Here is an 18,151-nt window from a genome sequence, read left to right as displayed (position 1 = left end):
TATCAATTTCCTGAGTGTGACCATTTGAGAATTTACAGGTAAATCTGGAGATTCTAGAATTTCACTTCATCCAGAATCTCCAGACACCTCCTGAGCCACTGTCTGAAGGTCTGGAAGGCCAGAGTGGGTTTGGGACAGTAGGGCTCGGAGTCAGACTAGGAGACTGGGCTGTCCAGGGCTAGCTGTTCCCCCCTTCTCTATCCATCGCAGCAAGGTCTGAAAGAGACGAGATACATTTACATTTTAGTCATTTAGCAGACGCTCTTATCCAGAGCGACTTACAGTAGAGTGCATACATTTTATTACATTTTACATACTGAGACAAGGATATCCCTACCGGCCAAACCCTCCCTAACCCGGACGACGCTATGCCAATTGTGCGTCGCCCCACGGACCTCCCGGTTGCGGCCGGCTGCTACAGAGCCTGGGCCTGGGCGTGAACCCAGAGACTCTGGTGGCGCAGCTAGCACTGCGATGCAGTGCCCTAGACCACTGCGCCACCCGGGAGGCGATATACAGTGCGTTTGGAAATTATTCAGAACCCTTGACTTTTCCCACATTTTGTTATGTTACAGACTTATTCTAAAATGGATGAAATGTTTTTTTCCCCCTCATTAAACTACACACAATACCCCATAATGACAAAGCAAAAACAGTTTTTTTTTTTTTTAAATGTATGCAAATGCATAAAAAAAAAAATGGAAATATCACATTTACATAAGCATTCAGACCCTTTACTCAGTACTTTGCTGAAGCACCTTTGGCAGCGATTACAGCCTTGAGTCTACTTGGGTATGACGCTACAAGCTTGGCACACCTTTGGTGAGTTTTTCCCATTCTTCTCTGCATATCCTCTCAATCTCTGTCAGGTTGGATGGACAGCATTGCTGCACAGCTTTTTTCAGGTCTTTCCAGAGATGTTCGATCGGGTTCAAGTCCGGGCTCTGGCTGGGCCTCTCAAGGACATTCAGAGACTTGTCCCGAAGCCACTCCTGCGTTGTCTTGGCTGTGTGCTTAGGGTTGTTGTCCTGTTGAAAGGTGAACCGTCGCCCCAGTCTTTGGTCCTGAGTGCTCTGGAGCAGGTTTTCATCAAGGATCTCTGTACTTTGCGCCGTTCTTCTTTGCCTCAATCCTGACTAGTCTCCCAGCCCTACCACTGAAAAACATCCCCACAGCATGATGCTGCCACCACCATGCTGCTGCCACCACGCTTCACCATAGGGATGATGCCAGGTTTTCTCCAGATGTGACGCTTGGCATTCAGACCAAAGAGTTCAATCTTGGTTACATCAGACCAGAGAGTCTTGTTTCTCATGGTCTGAGAGTCTTTAGGTGCATTTTGGCAAACTCCAAGCGGGCTGTCATGTGCCTTTTACTGAGGAGAGACTTCTGTCTGTCCACTACAATAAAGGCCAGATTGGTAGAGTGCTGCAGAGATGGTTGTCCTTCTGGAAGGATCTCCCATCTCCACATAAGAACTCTAGAGCACTGTCAGAGTGACAATCAGGTTCTTGGTCACCTCCCTGACCAAGGCCCTTCACCCCCGATTGGTCAGTTTGGCCAGGCAGCAAGCTCTAGAAAATGTCTTCATGGTTCCAGACTTCTTCCATTTAACCCTCATGTTATGTTCGTTTCATGTTAATTCATACTGTGTAAATATATATATTATCACCTAATGTTGTGTTAGATCGTTTTATCGACTTAAGGTCTTGTGAACATTACAAGTTTTGAACTTGTATTTGCTATTTATGGCCTGTAGGCCTCATTGACCTGAGCTCATACAACTTGTTTTTGAGTAAAAAAAAGCATAATGTGTGGATTATTTAGATCAACAAATACTCAGATGAAACATATTGTGCTATTTATAACATACTACTTTGTGTCAAGGTTTAACAAGGACTCTCTCCTCCTCACCAGTGTCATGATCACAGATATGATCAAGAGCCTCACATGCAGTATATCGTTTGGTCATTGTGCTGCCACAGAATGAATTGTGAGCAAGGCCTCAAAAAGCTTTATATACCAGAGCTACAAGAGAAGTTCTATTTTTATTGAAACAATGTTGCAATTGTTTGTGAGAATGCCAACAGGTGTGGTATCTGTGGGGGAAATATTCTATTGGGGAAAGGTTCCCATGGGGGTTGCCATGGAAGCCAAGAAGGGGAGTGAGGTGTGTGTGTGTTCAAGCACACATGCTTGTGGGGGTCTGGGAGAAGAAGTGTGTCCATCTGATGAATGGGCATGTGCCTGAACTCAATTTTATACACTAATTGTAGTCTCACCCATTCATTTCTAATGACTGGTAATTTTTGACCGGGAACAACACAGGTGTAAAAAAGTTAAATAAAACACGAAATGTAATGAAAATCATCAAAATGTATTTTGTGTGTTCAGATGTCCTGTGTGGACAAAGTCATGGAACCTTATGACAATCAGATTAAATTAACTACATTTTTCAGAGAGAAAACTTCCAATTCTACCGGGAACATAGCAGGAGGGTTAAGAATGATGGAGGCCACTGTGTTCTTGAGGACCTTCAACGCTGCAGAAATTTGTTGGTACCCTTCCCCAGATCTGTGCCTCGACACAATTCTGTCTCGGAGATCCATGGACAATTTCTTCGATCTCATGGCTTGGTTTTTGCTCTGACATGCACTGTCAACTGTCAACATTTCTAAAAACCTGTCTTGCTTTGTCATTATGGGGTATTGTGTGTAGATTGCTGAGGATTTATTTTATTTGATACATTTTTTAATAAAGCTGTGACTGTGGAAAAAGTCAAGAGGTCTGAATACTTTCCGAAGGCACTGTAGTCACTCCAGAGTCACCCCATTACACTGTAGTATGGGAAATAGACTGGCAACCAGGCTACAGAATACAGTGAATCAAAGTCGATGCAAGTTTTGTGCTTACCTTGTATCTGTCAGCCATTTTGAATCCAATGGCAGACCGGTCAAAGGTCCAGGGGCCGGGGGTCTGAGTGCTCCAGGTGGTTGGAAACCTGCATGACACACTGCATCCACTGGCAGTGCTTCACCCCGAATATGTGCCCTATCTCATGGGTGACCGTCTGGAGCCAAACACAGAGGAGGGATAGGCATAAATGTAGGGGATAAGACTGAACCAATAACAATCCATTTCTAGACAGGGCCAAAGATCAGACTTATGTTCAATAGGCCACCCTAGGACAATAGGGATTGATACTGAAACCATTCAATAACTCTGAGCTGGGCTGTAGCATGTACCTTGCAGGACCTTAGCAGTAAGGTGCTCGTGATAGGAGTGCTGTAGTAGCCCTCAAACACAGAGTAGTCTCTCTGACAAGGCCTGATACACATAACTCCTGCTGTAGAAGTTGTCATCGTACCTGGCAAAGCTGAACACTCCCATTCCTGCAGAAAGAAAATATTCAGTCAATGTATAATTTTTGTTTGAGTAACATGCTGACCACACCGCCTGTGTTTGCGTGTGCGAGCATTGCAAAATATACAGTGGGGCAAAAAAGTATTTAGTCAGCCACCAATTGTGCAAGTTCTCCCACTTAAAAAGATGAGGCCTGTAATTTTCATCATAGGTACACTTCAACTATGACAGACAAAATGACTAAAAAGAATCCAGAAAATCACATTGTAGGATTTTTTATGAATTTATTTGCAAATTATGGTGGAAAATAAGTATTTGGTCACCTACAAACGAGCAAGATTTCTGGCTCTCACAGACCTGTAACTTCTTCTTTAAGAGGCTCCTCTGTCCTCCACTCGTTACCTGTATTAATGGCACCTGTTTGAACTTGTTATCAGTATAAAAGACACCTCTCCACAACCTCAAACAGTCACACTCCAAACTCCACTATGGCCAAGACCAAAGAGCTGTCAAAGGACACCAGAAACAAAATTGTAGACCTGCACCAGGCTGGGAAGACTGAATCTGCAATAGGTAAGCAGCTTGGTTTGAAGAAATCAAATGTGGGAGCAATTATTAGGAAATGGAAGACATACAAGACCACTGATAATCTCCCTCGATCTGGGGCTCCACGCAAGATCTCACCCCGTGGGGTCAAAATGATCACAAGAACGGTGAGCAAAAATCCCAGAACCACACGGGGGGACCTAGTGAATGACCTGCAGAGAGCTGGGACCAAAGTAACAAAGCCTACCATCAGTAACACACTACGCCGCCAGGGACTCAAATCCTGCAGTGCCAGACGTGTCCCCCTGCTTAAGCCAGTACATGTCCAGGCCCGTCTGAAGTTTGCTAGGGAGCATTTGGATGATCCAGAAGAAGATTGTGAGAATGTCATATGGTCAGATGAAACCAAAATAGAACTTTTTGGTAAAAACTCAACTCGTCGTGTTTGGAGGACAAAGAATGCTGAGTTGCATCCAAAGAACACCATACCTACTGTGAAGCATGGGGGTGGAAACATCATGCTTTGGGGCTGTTTTTCTGCAAAGGGACCAGGACGACTGATCCGTGTAAAAGAAAGAATGAATGGGGCCATGTATCGTGAGATTTTGAGTGAAAACCTCCTTCCATCAGCAAGGGCATTGAAGGTGAAACGTGGCTGGGTCTTTCAGCATGACAATGATCCCAAACACACCGCCCGGGCAACGAAGGAGTGGCTTCGTAAGAAGCATTTCAAGGTCCTGGAGTGGCCTAGCCAGTCTCCAGATCTCAACCCCATAGAAAATCTTTGGAGGGAGTTGAAAGTCCGTGTTGCCCAGCAATAGCCCCAAAACATCACTGCTCTAGAGGAGATCTGCATGGAGGAATGGGTCAAAATACCAGCAACAGTGTGTGAAAACCTTGTGAAGACTTACAGAAAACGTTTGACCTCTGTCATTGCCAACAAAGGGTATATAACAAAGTATTGAGATAAACTTTTGTTATTGACCAAATACTTATTTTCCACCATAATCTGCAAATTCATTAAAAATCCTACAATGTGATTTTATGGATTTTTTTCCCCCTCATTTTGTCTGTCATAGTTGAAGTGTACCTATGATGAAAATTACAGGCCTCTCTCAGCTTTTTAAGTGGGAGAATTGCACAATTGGTGGCTGACTAAATACTTTTTTGCCCCACTGTATATATATATATATATTATTAAACTGCTTGTTTGGATGAAATGTCCTGCCTCTCCCATCTCCTCATTGGTTTTTAGGAGCATATACCTACGTGGGTGATTGAAAGATGAACTGAGGTCCACAGTCCAGTTGGTGGTGCTAATGCAACTTAAGGTTGGTTGTCAACTGCCATATAAAGTCTAAAGAAGAAGAAGAAGACTGAAGAGAGATTACTAGAAACTAACTAGGTTTCCCCTTTTATTTGTGGATTAATCGTCAGAGTAGAGAACACATGATTTTGTGTGACTCAAAATGGGTCAAAATTCTACAAAAGTCCAGAAAAAAAGGACCTTGTGCATTTCAGGTAAAATAAAAACCCAATGTTTATATCCCAGGACAAAGTAGCTAGCAACAACAAGCTAGCTAGCTAAATGTCCATACATTTTAATGTGTTTCGACCTGTCTCCAAAGAAATATATTGGTTCAGATATTTATTTTTTTGATCGCGTCTGGTGTGTATGGACAAAATCAACATGCGCGCAATGGCGCATGCGGATGCACTTGTGTGCCCAGTTTAGTCAGCATGTAAAGCACCACCTACTGGTATGTTAGAGTTAGAGTGAGAACAAGTTCAAGGAAAGCACAAGTCTCTCTGTAGTTGGATAAATGGTAATGATTTTGTCTGGATGCACACACCATGCCAGGGGTCCCCAGGATTACATTTAAGGGAGTATTACAGATAACAACTTTCTTTACAGCTCTGGTGCAGTTCAAGCAATGGGATAACTCCATATTATAGGAATACAACTACATTAAAGTATGTGTGTGTGTTTAATTACCTTCAGTGAGGGAGGCCTGTCCAAACACAAAGTTCCAGGAATCTTTGGGGTAGAGGTCTATCATGGTGATGCCCATGATGCCGAAGGCATCTTACGGTTTCCTCTTCTGAAGAAACCGCAGCAAATCCCCTGAAAGAAACAATGACAACCACCTTTCATTTATTTATTATTTTTATACCCACATCGGCCAGTTGAGGGCCTCATAACACCTCAGAAACCCCCCACAAAGCGGAACCCTGGCGCATGACCCGGTGTCGTGAGCTGGTTTCTCTCACCTGCGTGGATCTGTAGGTTGTGTGAACTGCTGTTGACCCTGAAGGCACAGCCTGTGGCAGCAACGGTCACCGGAGGCAACAGCTTAACCACCAGCCGATAATAGAAGGCCTGGCAGAAGTCCCTCAACCACCTCACGTACTGGCCTGTCTCAGCCTCTGCCTCCCTAAAGGAGCCTGGGAAACAACACACAGGGATGGATAGCTGAATAGTACCACTCAATGTTTCACCTTGCATTATTTTGGTGGAGCATCCTCTCCCACATAGCTCTGTGGCACACCAACTGTAAAATGTTGTCCTCTATTGGTTTCAATGGAACATTCTGGTGTTTGTACTGTAGCCCCGAATGCTGTTTCTGTGGTCTTTGCACCTGACTCAGAAGGAAATAAAAAGTAGGAGATGCACTGGTAGTGTATGCCCTATTTGTGGTTCTTGTTCTGAGCACAGAGTGGCAAACTAGGTGCATGCACGCCTCTTTGCAAGAGGTTCAAGTCGTGCATGCTCTGTATTGGTTGCTACACTGCCTTTAACTGTGGCAGTTCAAAGATTCTATCTTTCATGACCTTTAGCTTTAGTTAAATCCATGTAGCTGCTCCCTTAACTCTGATTACTTACAGTAGCTGATGTGTGTGGCTCAACAGTAGTGGTCAGCTCAATCACACACAAATGAGTTTGTTGTCCATGGTGCACCAGCTAATGGCATCTGAATGATTCACTGTTATTTTCAGAGGATTTTGCCACTGCAGGGAAACTGTATCTCTGTATAAAGTATTAATAGGCCATAGGGCTTGAGAGACGGCTAAAACAGAAAGAGTGTGGACCCACCTACCGATGATCTGTAGGTAGATAGTACTGTGACCCTTGATGGGCTTGCTGCGGTAGGGGTTGCAATAGAAACTCTGGAAGTCCTGCGGCTCCTCTGGGTGCGAGTGGATCCAGTCAGAGTGCACAGTGATGGGCCGGAACAAGGACCCATCCCCCAGGTAGAGACACTCCTCCAGGAGCCGCATAAGTACAGCTCTTCTCGGCTGTACTTATGGTAGCGATCAGTCAGGTCACAGCAGCTGGACACCAGGGCTGTGTGAAGTGTCTCTTCGGGGTGCTGGATAACCTGCATCTGTGGAGCAGTCAGGGGGAGGTGAGGAGAGAACACAGATGTGATATACGGTGAGGTAAGAGTATGATGAAGTTTCCCAAAAGGCCTAGACACTGTAGCTCCCTCCTAATGGTATTGGTTAGAGTTTAATATCTGTACCTTGGGGCATCTTCCAGAGCCTTGAATGGCACAGGGACAGGTGAGAATAAGACTGCATTTACACAGGTTAGACAAAGTCTATGGGTGGGGCTGAGGCAAAATAAACTAAAAGCCTGACATTCTTAATAAATATTGCATATTTGCTTTTTGTCTGTTGTCTTTAAGGTGAAGGAAAAGTTTACAAATGAGGATCGTTTGAATAGTCCCTATAATTCCATACCTGGTGGAGGAATAAAAATAACTTCTAAATGCCTCTTCATGCAACCACCAGTAACACATCCATTCTTTTCATTCACAGGTAGATAGTATTACAGTGCATAACACTAGGGACCACACAATGCAGGCACATTCTGTTCCCATATAAAGTTATAAAAATAACTTTCATCACAATAATGGAATTTCATAGAAAATATAAATATTTGTAGAACTAAAAGGTTGTTAACCTGCGACAAGTTAACAGTGTAACTGCCTCTCTGATATGCAACATGTAGCCTACTGTAGAGTTTGCAGATGCGCATTCGGTCGGTTTCAGGTTATTGGATCATTATGTCATCAAACATCATGTAAACACTTTCAGCTGGGTCTTTTTGCTAGCAGCAGAACACTCGCTAGCTTGATCAGATTCGTAGTATTGTATTCTTTCTGATCTGTCATCTCACCAATACCGAAGGATAGTTTTTGACTGCTCTCAAATACTACCAAAACTCAAGTTAAATTGACGGATTGGAGGAATCTCGCTTGTTTCGTTATAAGTTTACCTGGTTAGCTACCTAAAGTAGCTTATAGCGGAAAGAGACGTTAACCGAGAAGTAAACTTGTTTACTGACATAATCTGCATACATACTAGGATAGTGACAGTTAATGCTAAATTATCAAGACTAACCACTCAAGGGTTGTTTCCTTGCTAACCAAAGAAGCTGTTCAACAAGCTAGCAACCAGATAAAATCAGAATGCCCCGACTACTCAAAATCGGGGGAAAGCGCTGCTGTACGTTCGAAAATTGATTTTTGCTCGACCAAAAGCTGTGAGGGAGAGGAGTCATTCCTTTACATCCGCATTGAACCCATCGCCGATGATGTCCTGATTGTAGGCTGTGGTGACACAGACGAAGAAGCAGAACGCGACCACGATGTGAAGCTCCTGGCACTGATGGAGCGCTGCCGATCAGTTAAGCTTCGTCTTGGCCTGAAGAAGCTGCAGTTCAAGGTGAAAGACGTCCACTTCCATGGCCACATTCTCTCGGCCAAAGGCCTGAAGCCGGACCCAGACAAGGTCCAAGTGATCCTCGACATGCCAAACCCGTCTGATGCAAAAGGAGTACAGCGTCTCATCGGTTTTGCAAACTATCTTGCAAAGTTCATGCCACACCTATCAGCAGTCTGTGAGCCTCTGCACCGGTTGCTGGACAAAGACACACCATGGCACTGGCTACCCAAGCACGAGGCCGCAGTGCAGGAGATGAAATCTCTGGCTTCATCCATGCCAGTGTTACGCTACTACGACGTCACGAAGCCTGTCACAATCCAGAGCGACTCTAGCCAAAGGGGACTTGGATGCTGCCTTATGCAGTAAGGCCAGCCTGTTGCGTTTGCCTCGAGAGCGCTCACCCCCACCGAACAAAACTATGCACAAATCGAGAAAGAGTGCCTCAACATCGTCTTCTCCTGCCAGCGATTCCATCACTACTTATATGGTCGAGAGCTGGTCACCGCTGAAACTGACCACAAACCACTCATTGCCATATTCAGTAAACCTCTCCTCAACGTGCCCAAGAGGCTTCAAAGCATGCTCCTGACTCTGCAAAACTACAGCCTGAAGGTCATTTACAAGCCAGGACCAGAGATGTACATCAGCGACACACTGAGCAGGGCAACAGCACAATGTACAGGTAGAGGCACTGCCTATCAGCGGCAGGCCATCTGTTCGCTACAGCAGGAACAACAAGATGTTCAACAGATCAATCAGGCAGACCATTTAAACGTCACAGATCACCACCTAGCCCAGATCAGGCAACATACTGACAAGGACGAACACCTACAGTCACTGAAGTCCATGGCTCTCGCAGGTTGGCCATATCTGAAAGAGGAGACACCTTTCACAGTGAGAGAATACTGGACCTTTCGAGATGAGATCAGCGTGCAAAATGGCGTCTTGTTCAGAGGTCAGAAGGTCCTTATTCCCAAATCACTACGTCCAGAGATGCTTACCCGCATACACTCCAGTCACGTTGGAGGTGACGCATGCTACCGCCAGGCCCGTGAAACATTATAATGGCCAAACATGCAAGCAGAAATTAAAGACTTTGTCAGCAACTGTACCACATCAAACGAGTACGCTCATGAACAGCAAAAGGAAACCATGATGTCACACGAACTGCCCACAAGGGCCTGGCAAATCATCAGCATGGACTTATTCAGCCACAGACAAAAGGACTATCTTCTCATCGTTGATCACTACTCTGACTTTTGGGAAATTGAACTGCTCCCTGACTTGTCTGCAGAGACGGTCATAAAGCGCTGCAAGGCGCAGTTTGCAAGGCAAGGTCAGCCTGACAAGGTAATCACGGACAATGGCCCACAATTCACTGCACAGTTCAACCGTTTCGCCTCAGAATGGGAGTTTGACCACGTGGCCTCCTCTCCAAGACACCCAAAAGCAAATGTCAAGGCAGAATCAGCTGTCAAGATTGCAAAAAACCTGTTAAGCAGGGCCTTGCGCGACAGCAACGACCCATGGAAGCGATCTTACAGTGGAGGAACACACCCACCGAAAACATGGACAGCAGCCCAGCACAACGCCTTCTGTCCAGACGTCTGAAGACTACCATCCCCGTAGCTAACAAGCTACTTGAGCCCTGCGTCATGGTTGGCGTCACGGACAAACTGCGTCACAGAAAGCAGCTCGCTAAGTGCTTCTACGACCGGACTGCTCGAGACCTACCAGAGCTGGAGGTGGGTGAAACGATAAGGATGAAACCGCTGCCGGGAGACCACACAGGACTTTGGAGGCTGGGCATATGCTTACAGAGAGTTGCACCATGTTCTTACCTGGTGGATGTTGGTGGCTCCCTCTATCGTCGCAATCGGGTGGATCTGCGCGTAGCAGAGCAGACGAACCAAAACATGCCATACACTCACCTAGATGAGCTGGATCACAGTCCAGGCCTAAGGGTAAGGGGCGCAGAATTGAGACATGAGCCAACTGAAGGTGAGGCTTCTACCCCACTAAACTCTTCAGCTCGTGGCCCTAATCCTACCCCTGTCAGAGCCAATACTTACTCACGGGTGGGTCGGCTGTGCAAGCCACCGGACAGGCTTACTCTGTAAGCAAGAGACTTAACTTGTTGTCTGTTAGTTTAAAAAAAAGAAGGGGAAAAAAGGAAGATGACAACTGAAGTAAAAAGAAAATGTCATGCTTTTCAATTGTTATGACTTCAATTGTTATGACTGTTAAGAACTCAATGTTATGCCGTTATGTTTGCACTTTCTATTGAAAAGGATGATGTTACGGAGTCTAGTTGATAGGTATTCGACTAGCCGGACTGTTCCCCAGACTCCGCGTGTAGGGATTTGTACAATGCTTAACAAGGCTATTGAACTTGACATTGGTGTCCGTCTTTATTCCTTTATCCAACATATCATACTGAAACAACAACTACTCTACCACCACATATATACAATGCAAAATCCATGTGTGTGTGTCTCTTCAGTCCCCGCTGTTCCATAAGGTGTATATTTGTATTTTTAAAAAATCAGATTCTACTACTTGCATCAGTTAGCAGATGTGGAATGGAGTTCCATGTAGCCATGGCTCTATTTAATACTGTGCGTCTCTCATCTGTTCTGGACTTGGAAGAGACCTCTGGTGGCATGTCTTGTGGGGAATGTATGGGTGTCCAAGCTGTGTGCTAGTAGTTTAAACAGACACCTCTGTGCATTCAGCATGTCAACACTTCTTACAAAAAGAAGTAAAGATGAAGTCAATCTCTCCTCTACTTTGAACCATAAGAGATTGACATACATATTATTAATGTTAGCTCTCCGTGTACATTTAAGGGCCAACTGTGCTGCCCTGTTCTGAGCCAATTGTAATTTTCCTAAGACCCTCTTTGAGGCACCTGACCACATGACTGGACAGTAGTCCAGGTGCGACAAAACTAGGGCTTGTAGGACCTGCCTTGTTGATAGTGTTGTAAAGAAGGCAGAGCAGCGCTTTATTATGGACAGACTTCTCCCCACCTTAGCTAATGTTGCATCAAGATGTTTTGACCATGACAGTGACAATCCAGGGTTACTCTAAGAAGTTTCGTCACCTCAACTTGCTACATTTTTATGTTATTCATTACAAGATTTAGTTGAGGTTTATGGTTTAGTGAATGATTTGTCCCAAATACAATACTTTTCATTTTTTGAAATATTTAGGACTTTTGCCATCCATTCTGACTGCAGCTCTTTTTTAAGTCTTGCAGTAATTTCACTTGCTGTAGTAGCTGACGTGTATAGTGTTGAGTCATCCGCATACATACACATTGGCTTTACTCAAAGCCAATGGCATGTCATTACTAAAGATTGAAAAATGTAAGGGCCCTAGACAGCTGCTCTGGGGAATGCCTAATTCTACCTGGATTATGTTGGAGAGGCTTCCATTAAAGAACACCCTATGTGTTCTGTTAGACAGGTAATTCTTCATCCACAATATAGCAGGGGGTGTAAAGCCATAATACATACATTTTTCCAGCAGCAGACTGATCGATAATGTCAAAAGCTGCACTGAAGTCTAACAAAACAACTCCCACAATCTTTTTATAATCAATTTATCTTCCCTCCAGGCCTGAGGGCACACACTTTCTTGTAGGCTTAGATTGAACATATGGCAAATCGGAGTGACATTATCATCTGCTATTATCCTTAGTAACTTTCCATCCAAGTTGTCCAACCTAGGTGGCTTGTCATTGTTGCTAGACAACAGTAATTTTGTTCACATTTTCAAATTACAATGCTTGTCTTTCATATTTTGATCAGTTGTACTTGGATGTGTAGGGTCAGCATGTCATGACTAATTTAGCTAATCTTGCCAATTAAAAAATCATTAAAGTAGTTGGCAATATCAGTTGGTTTTGTGATGAATGATGGAGCGGAGTTGCATTTTTGCCCAATATTTAATTGAAGGTACTCCAAAGTTGTTTTACTATCATTCTTTATATAAATAATCTTTGTTTTATAGTATAGTTATTGAATTACCATTAACCTCGGTGGCCAGTGTTACATTTGTTAATGTCTCAAGTATGCTAGTTGATCTCTCCGCATATCAGTTTAACTTGAACAATATTTCACATGGTTGTTTTCTTCCCAGATAAGTTGTCATACTCATGGCTGAACATTTGAGCACATGTCTGCTCCTATAACTATAATGCTGTGGCTGAGATAGCCTCTCTCTCTCCCACACACACAATGCATTCGGAAAGTATTCAGACCCCTTGACTTTTTCCACATTTTGTTACTTTACAGCCTTATTCTAAAATGGATTAAATAATTGTTTCACTCATCAATCTGCGCACACTACCCCATAATGACAAAGCAAAAAGATTGTGAATTTTTTGCAAATGTATTGAAAGTCAAAAACTGAAGTATCACATTTATGTACAGTACCAGTAAAAAGTTTGGACACACCTACTCATTCAAGGGGTTTTCTTTATTTTTACTATTTTCTATGTTGTATGTAGAATAACAGTGAAGACAACAAACCTATGAAATAACACACATGGAATCATGTAGTAACCAAAAAAGTGTTAATTAAATCAAAAATATTTTTTATATTTGAGATTTTTCAAAGTAGCCACCCTTTGCACACTCTTGGCATTCCAAATAAAATAAAATGTTATTAGTCACATACACATGGTTAGCAGATGTTATTGTGAGTGTAGCAAAATGCTTGTGCATCTAGTTCCGACAGTGCAGCAATATCTAACATGTAATCTAACAATTCCACAACAACTACCTAACACACACAAATCTAAGTAAAGGATTGGAATAAGAATATATACATAAATATATGGATGAGCAATGACAGAACAGCATAGGCAAGATGGTATAAAATACAGTATATACATATGAGATGAGTAATGTAAGATATGTAAACATTATTAAAGTGACTAAAGATCCATTTATTAAAGTGGTCAATGAGTTCAAGTCTGTAGGTAGGCAGTAGCCTCTCTGTGTTAGTGATCGTTGTATAACAGTCTGATGGCCTTGAGACAGAAGCTGTTTTTCAGTCTCTTGGTCCCAGCTTTGATGCACCTGTACTGACCTCGCCTTCTGGATAGTAGCGGGGTGAACAGACACTGGCTCGAGTGGTTGTTGTCCTTGATGGTCTTTTTGGCCTTCCTGTGACATCACATGCTGTAGGTGTCCTGGAGGGCAGGTAGTTTGGCCATGGTGATGCGTTGTGCAGACCGCACCACCCTCTGGAGAGACTTGCGGTTGTGGACGGTGCAGTTGCTGTACCCGGCAGTGATACAGCCCAAAAGGATGCTCTCAATTGTGCATCTGAAAGTTTGTGGGTTTTAGGTGACAAGACAAATTTTTTCACCCTCCTGAAGTTGATGAGGTGCTGTTGCGCCTTCTTCACCACACTGTCTGTGTGGGTGGACCATTTCATTTTGTGTTTCTTGGCACATGCAAGTCTCTTCTTCTTATTGGTGTCCTTTAGTAGTGGTTTCTTTGCAGTAATTCGACCATGAAGGACTGACTCACGCAGTCTCCTCTGAAAAGTTGATGTTGAGATGTGTCTAATTGAAGTCTGAAGCATTTATTTGGGCTGCAATCTGAGGTGCAGTTAACTCTGCTGCAGTGGATAAGTAGAGGTAACTCTGGGTCTTCATTTCCTGTGGCGGTCCTCATGTGAGCCAGTTTCATCATAGCGTTTGATGGTTTTTGCGACTGCACTTGAAGAAACTTTCAAGGTTCTTGAAATTTTACTGATTGACTGACCTTCATGTCTTAAAGTAATAATGGACTGTTGTTTCTCTTTGCTTATTTGAGCTGTTCTTGCCATAATATGGACTTGGTCTTTTACCAAATAGTGCTATCTTCTGTATACCACCCGTTAGTGACACACCGATATTAAATGTTTTCCTTAGCAAAAAACCCTAACCGATAACACACACATGGACACAGCTGTCTAAGGCACTGCATCTCAGTGCAGGAGGCGTCACTACAGTCCCTGGTTCGAATCCAGGCTGTATCACATCTGGCCGTGATTGGGAGTCCCATAGGGCGGCACCCAATTGGTTATTTTTTTGGGCATTTACATATGTCCCCATTACCAGTAAAACATAATCAAAACCTATTTCTTTCACTTACTTGCTGTGCTGTTTCGTTGTTTATTTGTTCAGTCGTTTGCTTCTCAACCAGGATTTCATCATACATGTCAAGCAGTGAAGTTTCAGCTCTGTCTGTCCGTGGCGCCTCTTCCTCGGTGCGCACTGTCACTGTGTCCGTTTCCATCTTGTCCAGCTGTGTATGTAACATTTCAAGTAAACTCTGTTTCTTGTCTGCATTGAAGTAGCGGTCCTTGTGCATAACATCGAACATGGTGGCGACACGGTAAAGAGAGAATTCCACCGAATCGCTTGTTCACAGCCTGAGTGGGCAGTTTTGTTGCTGGGACAAACTGTTGTCAAGGGCAACTGTTTCATTCGCCAATGTGGACCAGTAGGAACATCCACCTTGTCTGGAAAAGGGGCCATCTTCACTCCATAGAAACTAGTCAGCACTAACGTCGCACACTAGCTGCTAGCTAACTGGTTAGCTTAACATTGGCGAAGTCAGAATGGGCATGCGCACTCCACTGTTATGTGACAGAATCGGTGGCATTAGAATTAGGAATTAGAATGCGAATAATACACAGAACAAAAATATAAACGCAACATGTAAAGTGTTTGTTTCATCAGCTAAAAAAAAAGATCCCAGAAATGTTCCATACACACATAAAGCTGATCTCAAATGTTGTGCACATTTGTTTATATTCCTTGTTTCAATGCCATGACAGAGTGCATCACGTCTGCTGCAGGTGCAGTTGATGAGCTTATTTCTCGAGTCAGTTGTTTTAATGGAGCCAGCTAGTGTATTCATGTTTCCAAGTTTCAACCATGTTCTCAAATGCCATTGAAATGGCAGCAGTGGTATGACAACCAGCATATTCATGAGCATGCAATACGACTCTCCTCCGTACGAAATCCTCTACGACCGACTGTGCTGTCAGACTCCGCATGCTCATGGGGCTGATATCGCTGGTCCAAATGTCAGTCGTGAAGCTAATAGCAGTGACTCTATTACTGTGCAACTATGGTAGGGAAACATCTTAAATAGTACCAACATTTAAACAAAAGTGTACCGGTGCTCGACCAGTTGGCGAAAGCCAACATCACCCACGACAGAGAACGGCAATGAATTCCATTATCTTGGCTTTAATGGATTTTGCCTTTGAGTTGTCTCTCTGAAATGTTCTTACTCTTTCAAATGACTGCTTGATCCACACAGCAGACGTGGGCTAGGTTAGGAATGCTGTGTTGCACGTGTAGCGCAATTTTTTAAGTGGCATTATTATGTCATGTACCTACGTTATATACAAAGATGTTCTCATCTATCTGTGTTATATAGGTATGCACGGCAGCTGTGACATCGGTTTTTCACATCGGCATTAAACTAGACATCGGGCCGATACCGATGTTGGCCTTTTTAGCTAATATCGGTGAATTCCGATATGTTCTCCGATATATCGCGCATCCCTACCATCCATACCTTGTCACAACACAACTGATTGGCTCAAACACATTAAGAAGGAAAGAAATTCCACAAATTAACTTTTAACAAGGCACACCTGTTAATTGAAATGCATTCCAGGTGACTACTTCATGAAGTTGGTTGAGAGAATGCAAATAGTGTGCAAAGCTGTTATCAAGGCAAAGGGTGGCTACTTTGAAGAGTCTCATAAAATATATTTTGATTTGTTTAACACTTTTTTTTGGTTACTACATGATTCCATATGTGTTCCATATGTGTTATTTCATAGTTTTGATGTCTTAGTAAAAATACAGAAAAACCCTTGAATGAGTAGGTGTCCAACCTTTGACTGGTACTGTAAGTATTCAGACCCTTTACTCAGTACTTTGTTGAAGCACCGCTGGCAGCGATTACACCTTCGAGTCTTCTTGGGTATGACGCTACAAGCCTAGCACACCTGTATTTGGGGAGTTTCTCCCATTCTTCTCTGCAGATCCTCTCAAGCTCTGTCAGGTTGGATGGGGATGCACAGCTATGCACAGCTATTTTCAGGTATCTCCAGAGAAGTTCGATCGGGTTCAAGTCCGGGCTCTGGCTGGGCCACTCAAGGACATTATCACCTTTAGGTGCCTTTTGGCAAACTCCATGTGGGCTTTAATGTGCCTTTTACTGAGGAGCGGCTTCCGTCTGGCAACTCTACCATAAAGGCCTGATTGGTAGAGTGCTGCAGAGATGGTTGTTCTTCTGAAAGGATCTCCCATCTCCACAGTGGAACTCTGGAGCTTTGTCCGTGACCATCAGGTTGTTGGTCACCTCCCTGACAGGCGGCCAGTTCTAGGGAAAAACACCTGGAATTTTTATTTAATCCATTTTAGAATAAGGCTGTAACGTAACAAAATGAGGAAAAAGTGAAGGTCTGAATACTTTCTGAATGCACTGTACACCCACTTTCTCAATATTGGCCTAATAAAATATGCCATTTAGTAGAAGCTTTTATCCAAAGCAACTTACTGTATACATGTTATGTATGAGGGGCCCCAGCAGGAATCGAACTGACCGTACTTGGCATTGTAAGCACCATGCTCTATCGACTGAGCCACACAGGACCACAGACACAAACTTCCTCTCCTTTCTCTCTCTCTCTCTGATCCGGTCACTCTCTCACGTTTACTCCCTGGCCTCTCTGTCACTGTGTACAGGAAGCGGCGGCGGGGTGGAGACAATGAGGGGGACCAGCTGGCCAAAAGGTCAGGAGGGGGGCAGGAGGGTCACGCCCTGGTGTCCAAGCTTGGCCAAGATGTCTGGGACTCTGAGGTGACAGGACACACACACACACTTGTGATGGTTTGTGCAACAAGTATTTTCTGTAAGTCATTCCTGTTTTCTCTCTCTCTGCTCCAGTCGTCCGGCAGTGACAGCAGTAGTGGTATCAGTAGTCCTGAGAGGGCAGGGGGAGGAGCCAGCACCAGCACATGTACACAGAGCCAGAAGAACGGCACTTCCCAGGGTCTCCTCAGTCCCTCGCCAGAAGACCCTTCAATTTCCTCGTTGAGTCTCTATGGCAGCACCACTCCCTATGACCACATCAACAGTGTCCTGAGGGAGGCCCACTTCTGCAGTCTGCAGACCAGAGGTCAGCCAGGATCTACGTGACCTCAACTCACCCCTGACCCATCACTCCTGACCCCCGTTTCCCCAACTGGGAAGGGTCGGTTCAAGTAGAAGTTGCCCATAGGCTCAAATCTAGAATCAACTTACCCCAGATTTGTGTCTAGGAGCAACGTCAACCTATTGTCATCCATGACGTGGCAGATGAGGATATACATCCTTTGGGCTCTGGGCCAAATCCATACCATCGTCCCTGTGCCATACACCTTACATTCATGAAGCACCCCTACATATCCAATGACCCGCCCACTGTGGTACTACTATAT

General features: G+C 44.1%; 1 protein-coding gene and 1 pseudogene across 1 annotated transcript; one reads left to right on the top strand and one right to left on the bottom strand.

Annotated features, from left to right (window-relative positions):
- Window positions 1-53: 53 nt before the first annotated feature.
- On the bottom strand, window positions 54-7,295 carry LOC129860128 (archaemetzincin-2-like; annotated as a pseudogene).
- A 3,000-nt stretch (window positions 7,296-10,295) lies between these two features.
- Window positions 10,296-17,870, top strand: LOC129860042 (protein FAM104A-like). Its single transcript, XM_055930404.1, has 4 exons — window positions 10,296-10,385; window positions 16,987-17,018; window positions 17,417-17,531; window positions 17,619-17,870. The coding sequence occupies exons 1-4, from the start codon at window positions 10,296-10,298 to the stop codon at window positions 17,868-17,870; spliced, it is 489 nt and encodes a 162-aa protein (XP_055786379.1).
- The last annotated feature ends 281 nt before the right edge of the window (window positions 17,871-18,151 follow it).

The sequence above is a fragment of the Salvelinus fontinalis genome, chromosome 1, assembly GCF_029448725.1.
Source record: "Salvelinus fontinalis isolate EN_2023a chromosome 1, ASM2944872v1, whole genome shotgun sequence".
Lineage (NCBI taxonomy): Eukaryota > Metazoa > Chordata > Actinopteri > Salmoniformes > Salmonidae > Salvelinus > Salvelinus fontinalis.
Note: the sequence above shows the minus strand (reverse complement) of the source record. Positions and strands in the feature narration are given on the sequence as shown.

Coding starts and splice junctions, on each gene's coding strand:
- LOC129860042 (XM_055930404.1), top strand. CDS start 10,296: ATGGTTGGCGTCACGGACAAACTGCGTCACAGAAAGCAGCTCGCTAAG. Junction 17,019..17,416: donor GCTTTGTCCGTGACCATCAG/GTTGTTGGTCAC, acceptor CACTGTGTACAG/GAAGCGGCGGCGGGGTGGAG. Junction 17,532..17,618: donor AAGATGTCTGGGACTCTGAG/GTGACAGGACAC, acceptor TCTCTGCTCCAG/TCGTCCGGCAGTGACAGCAG.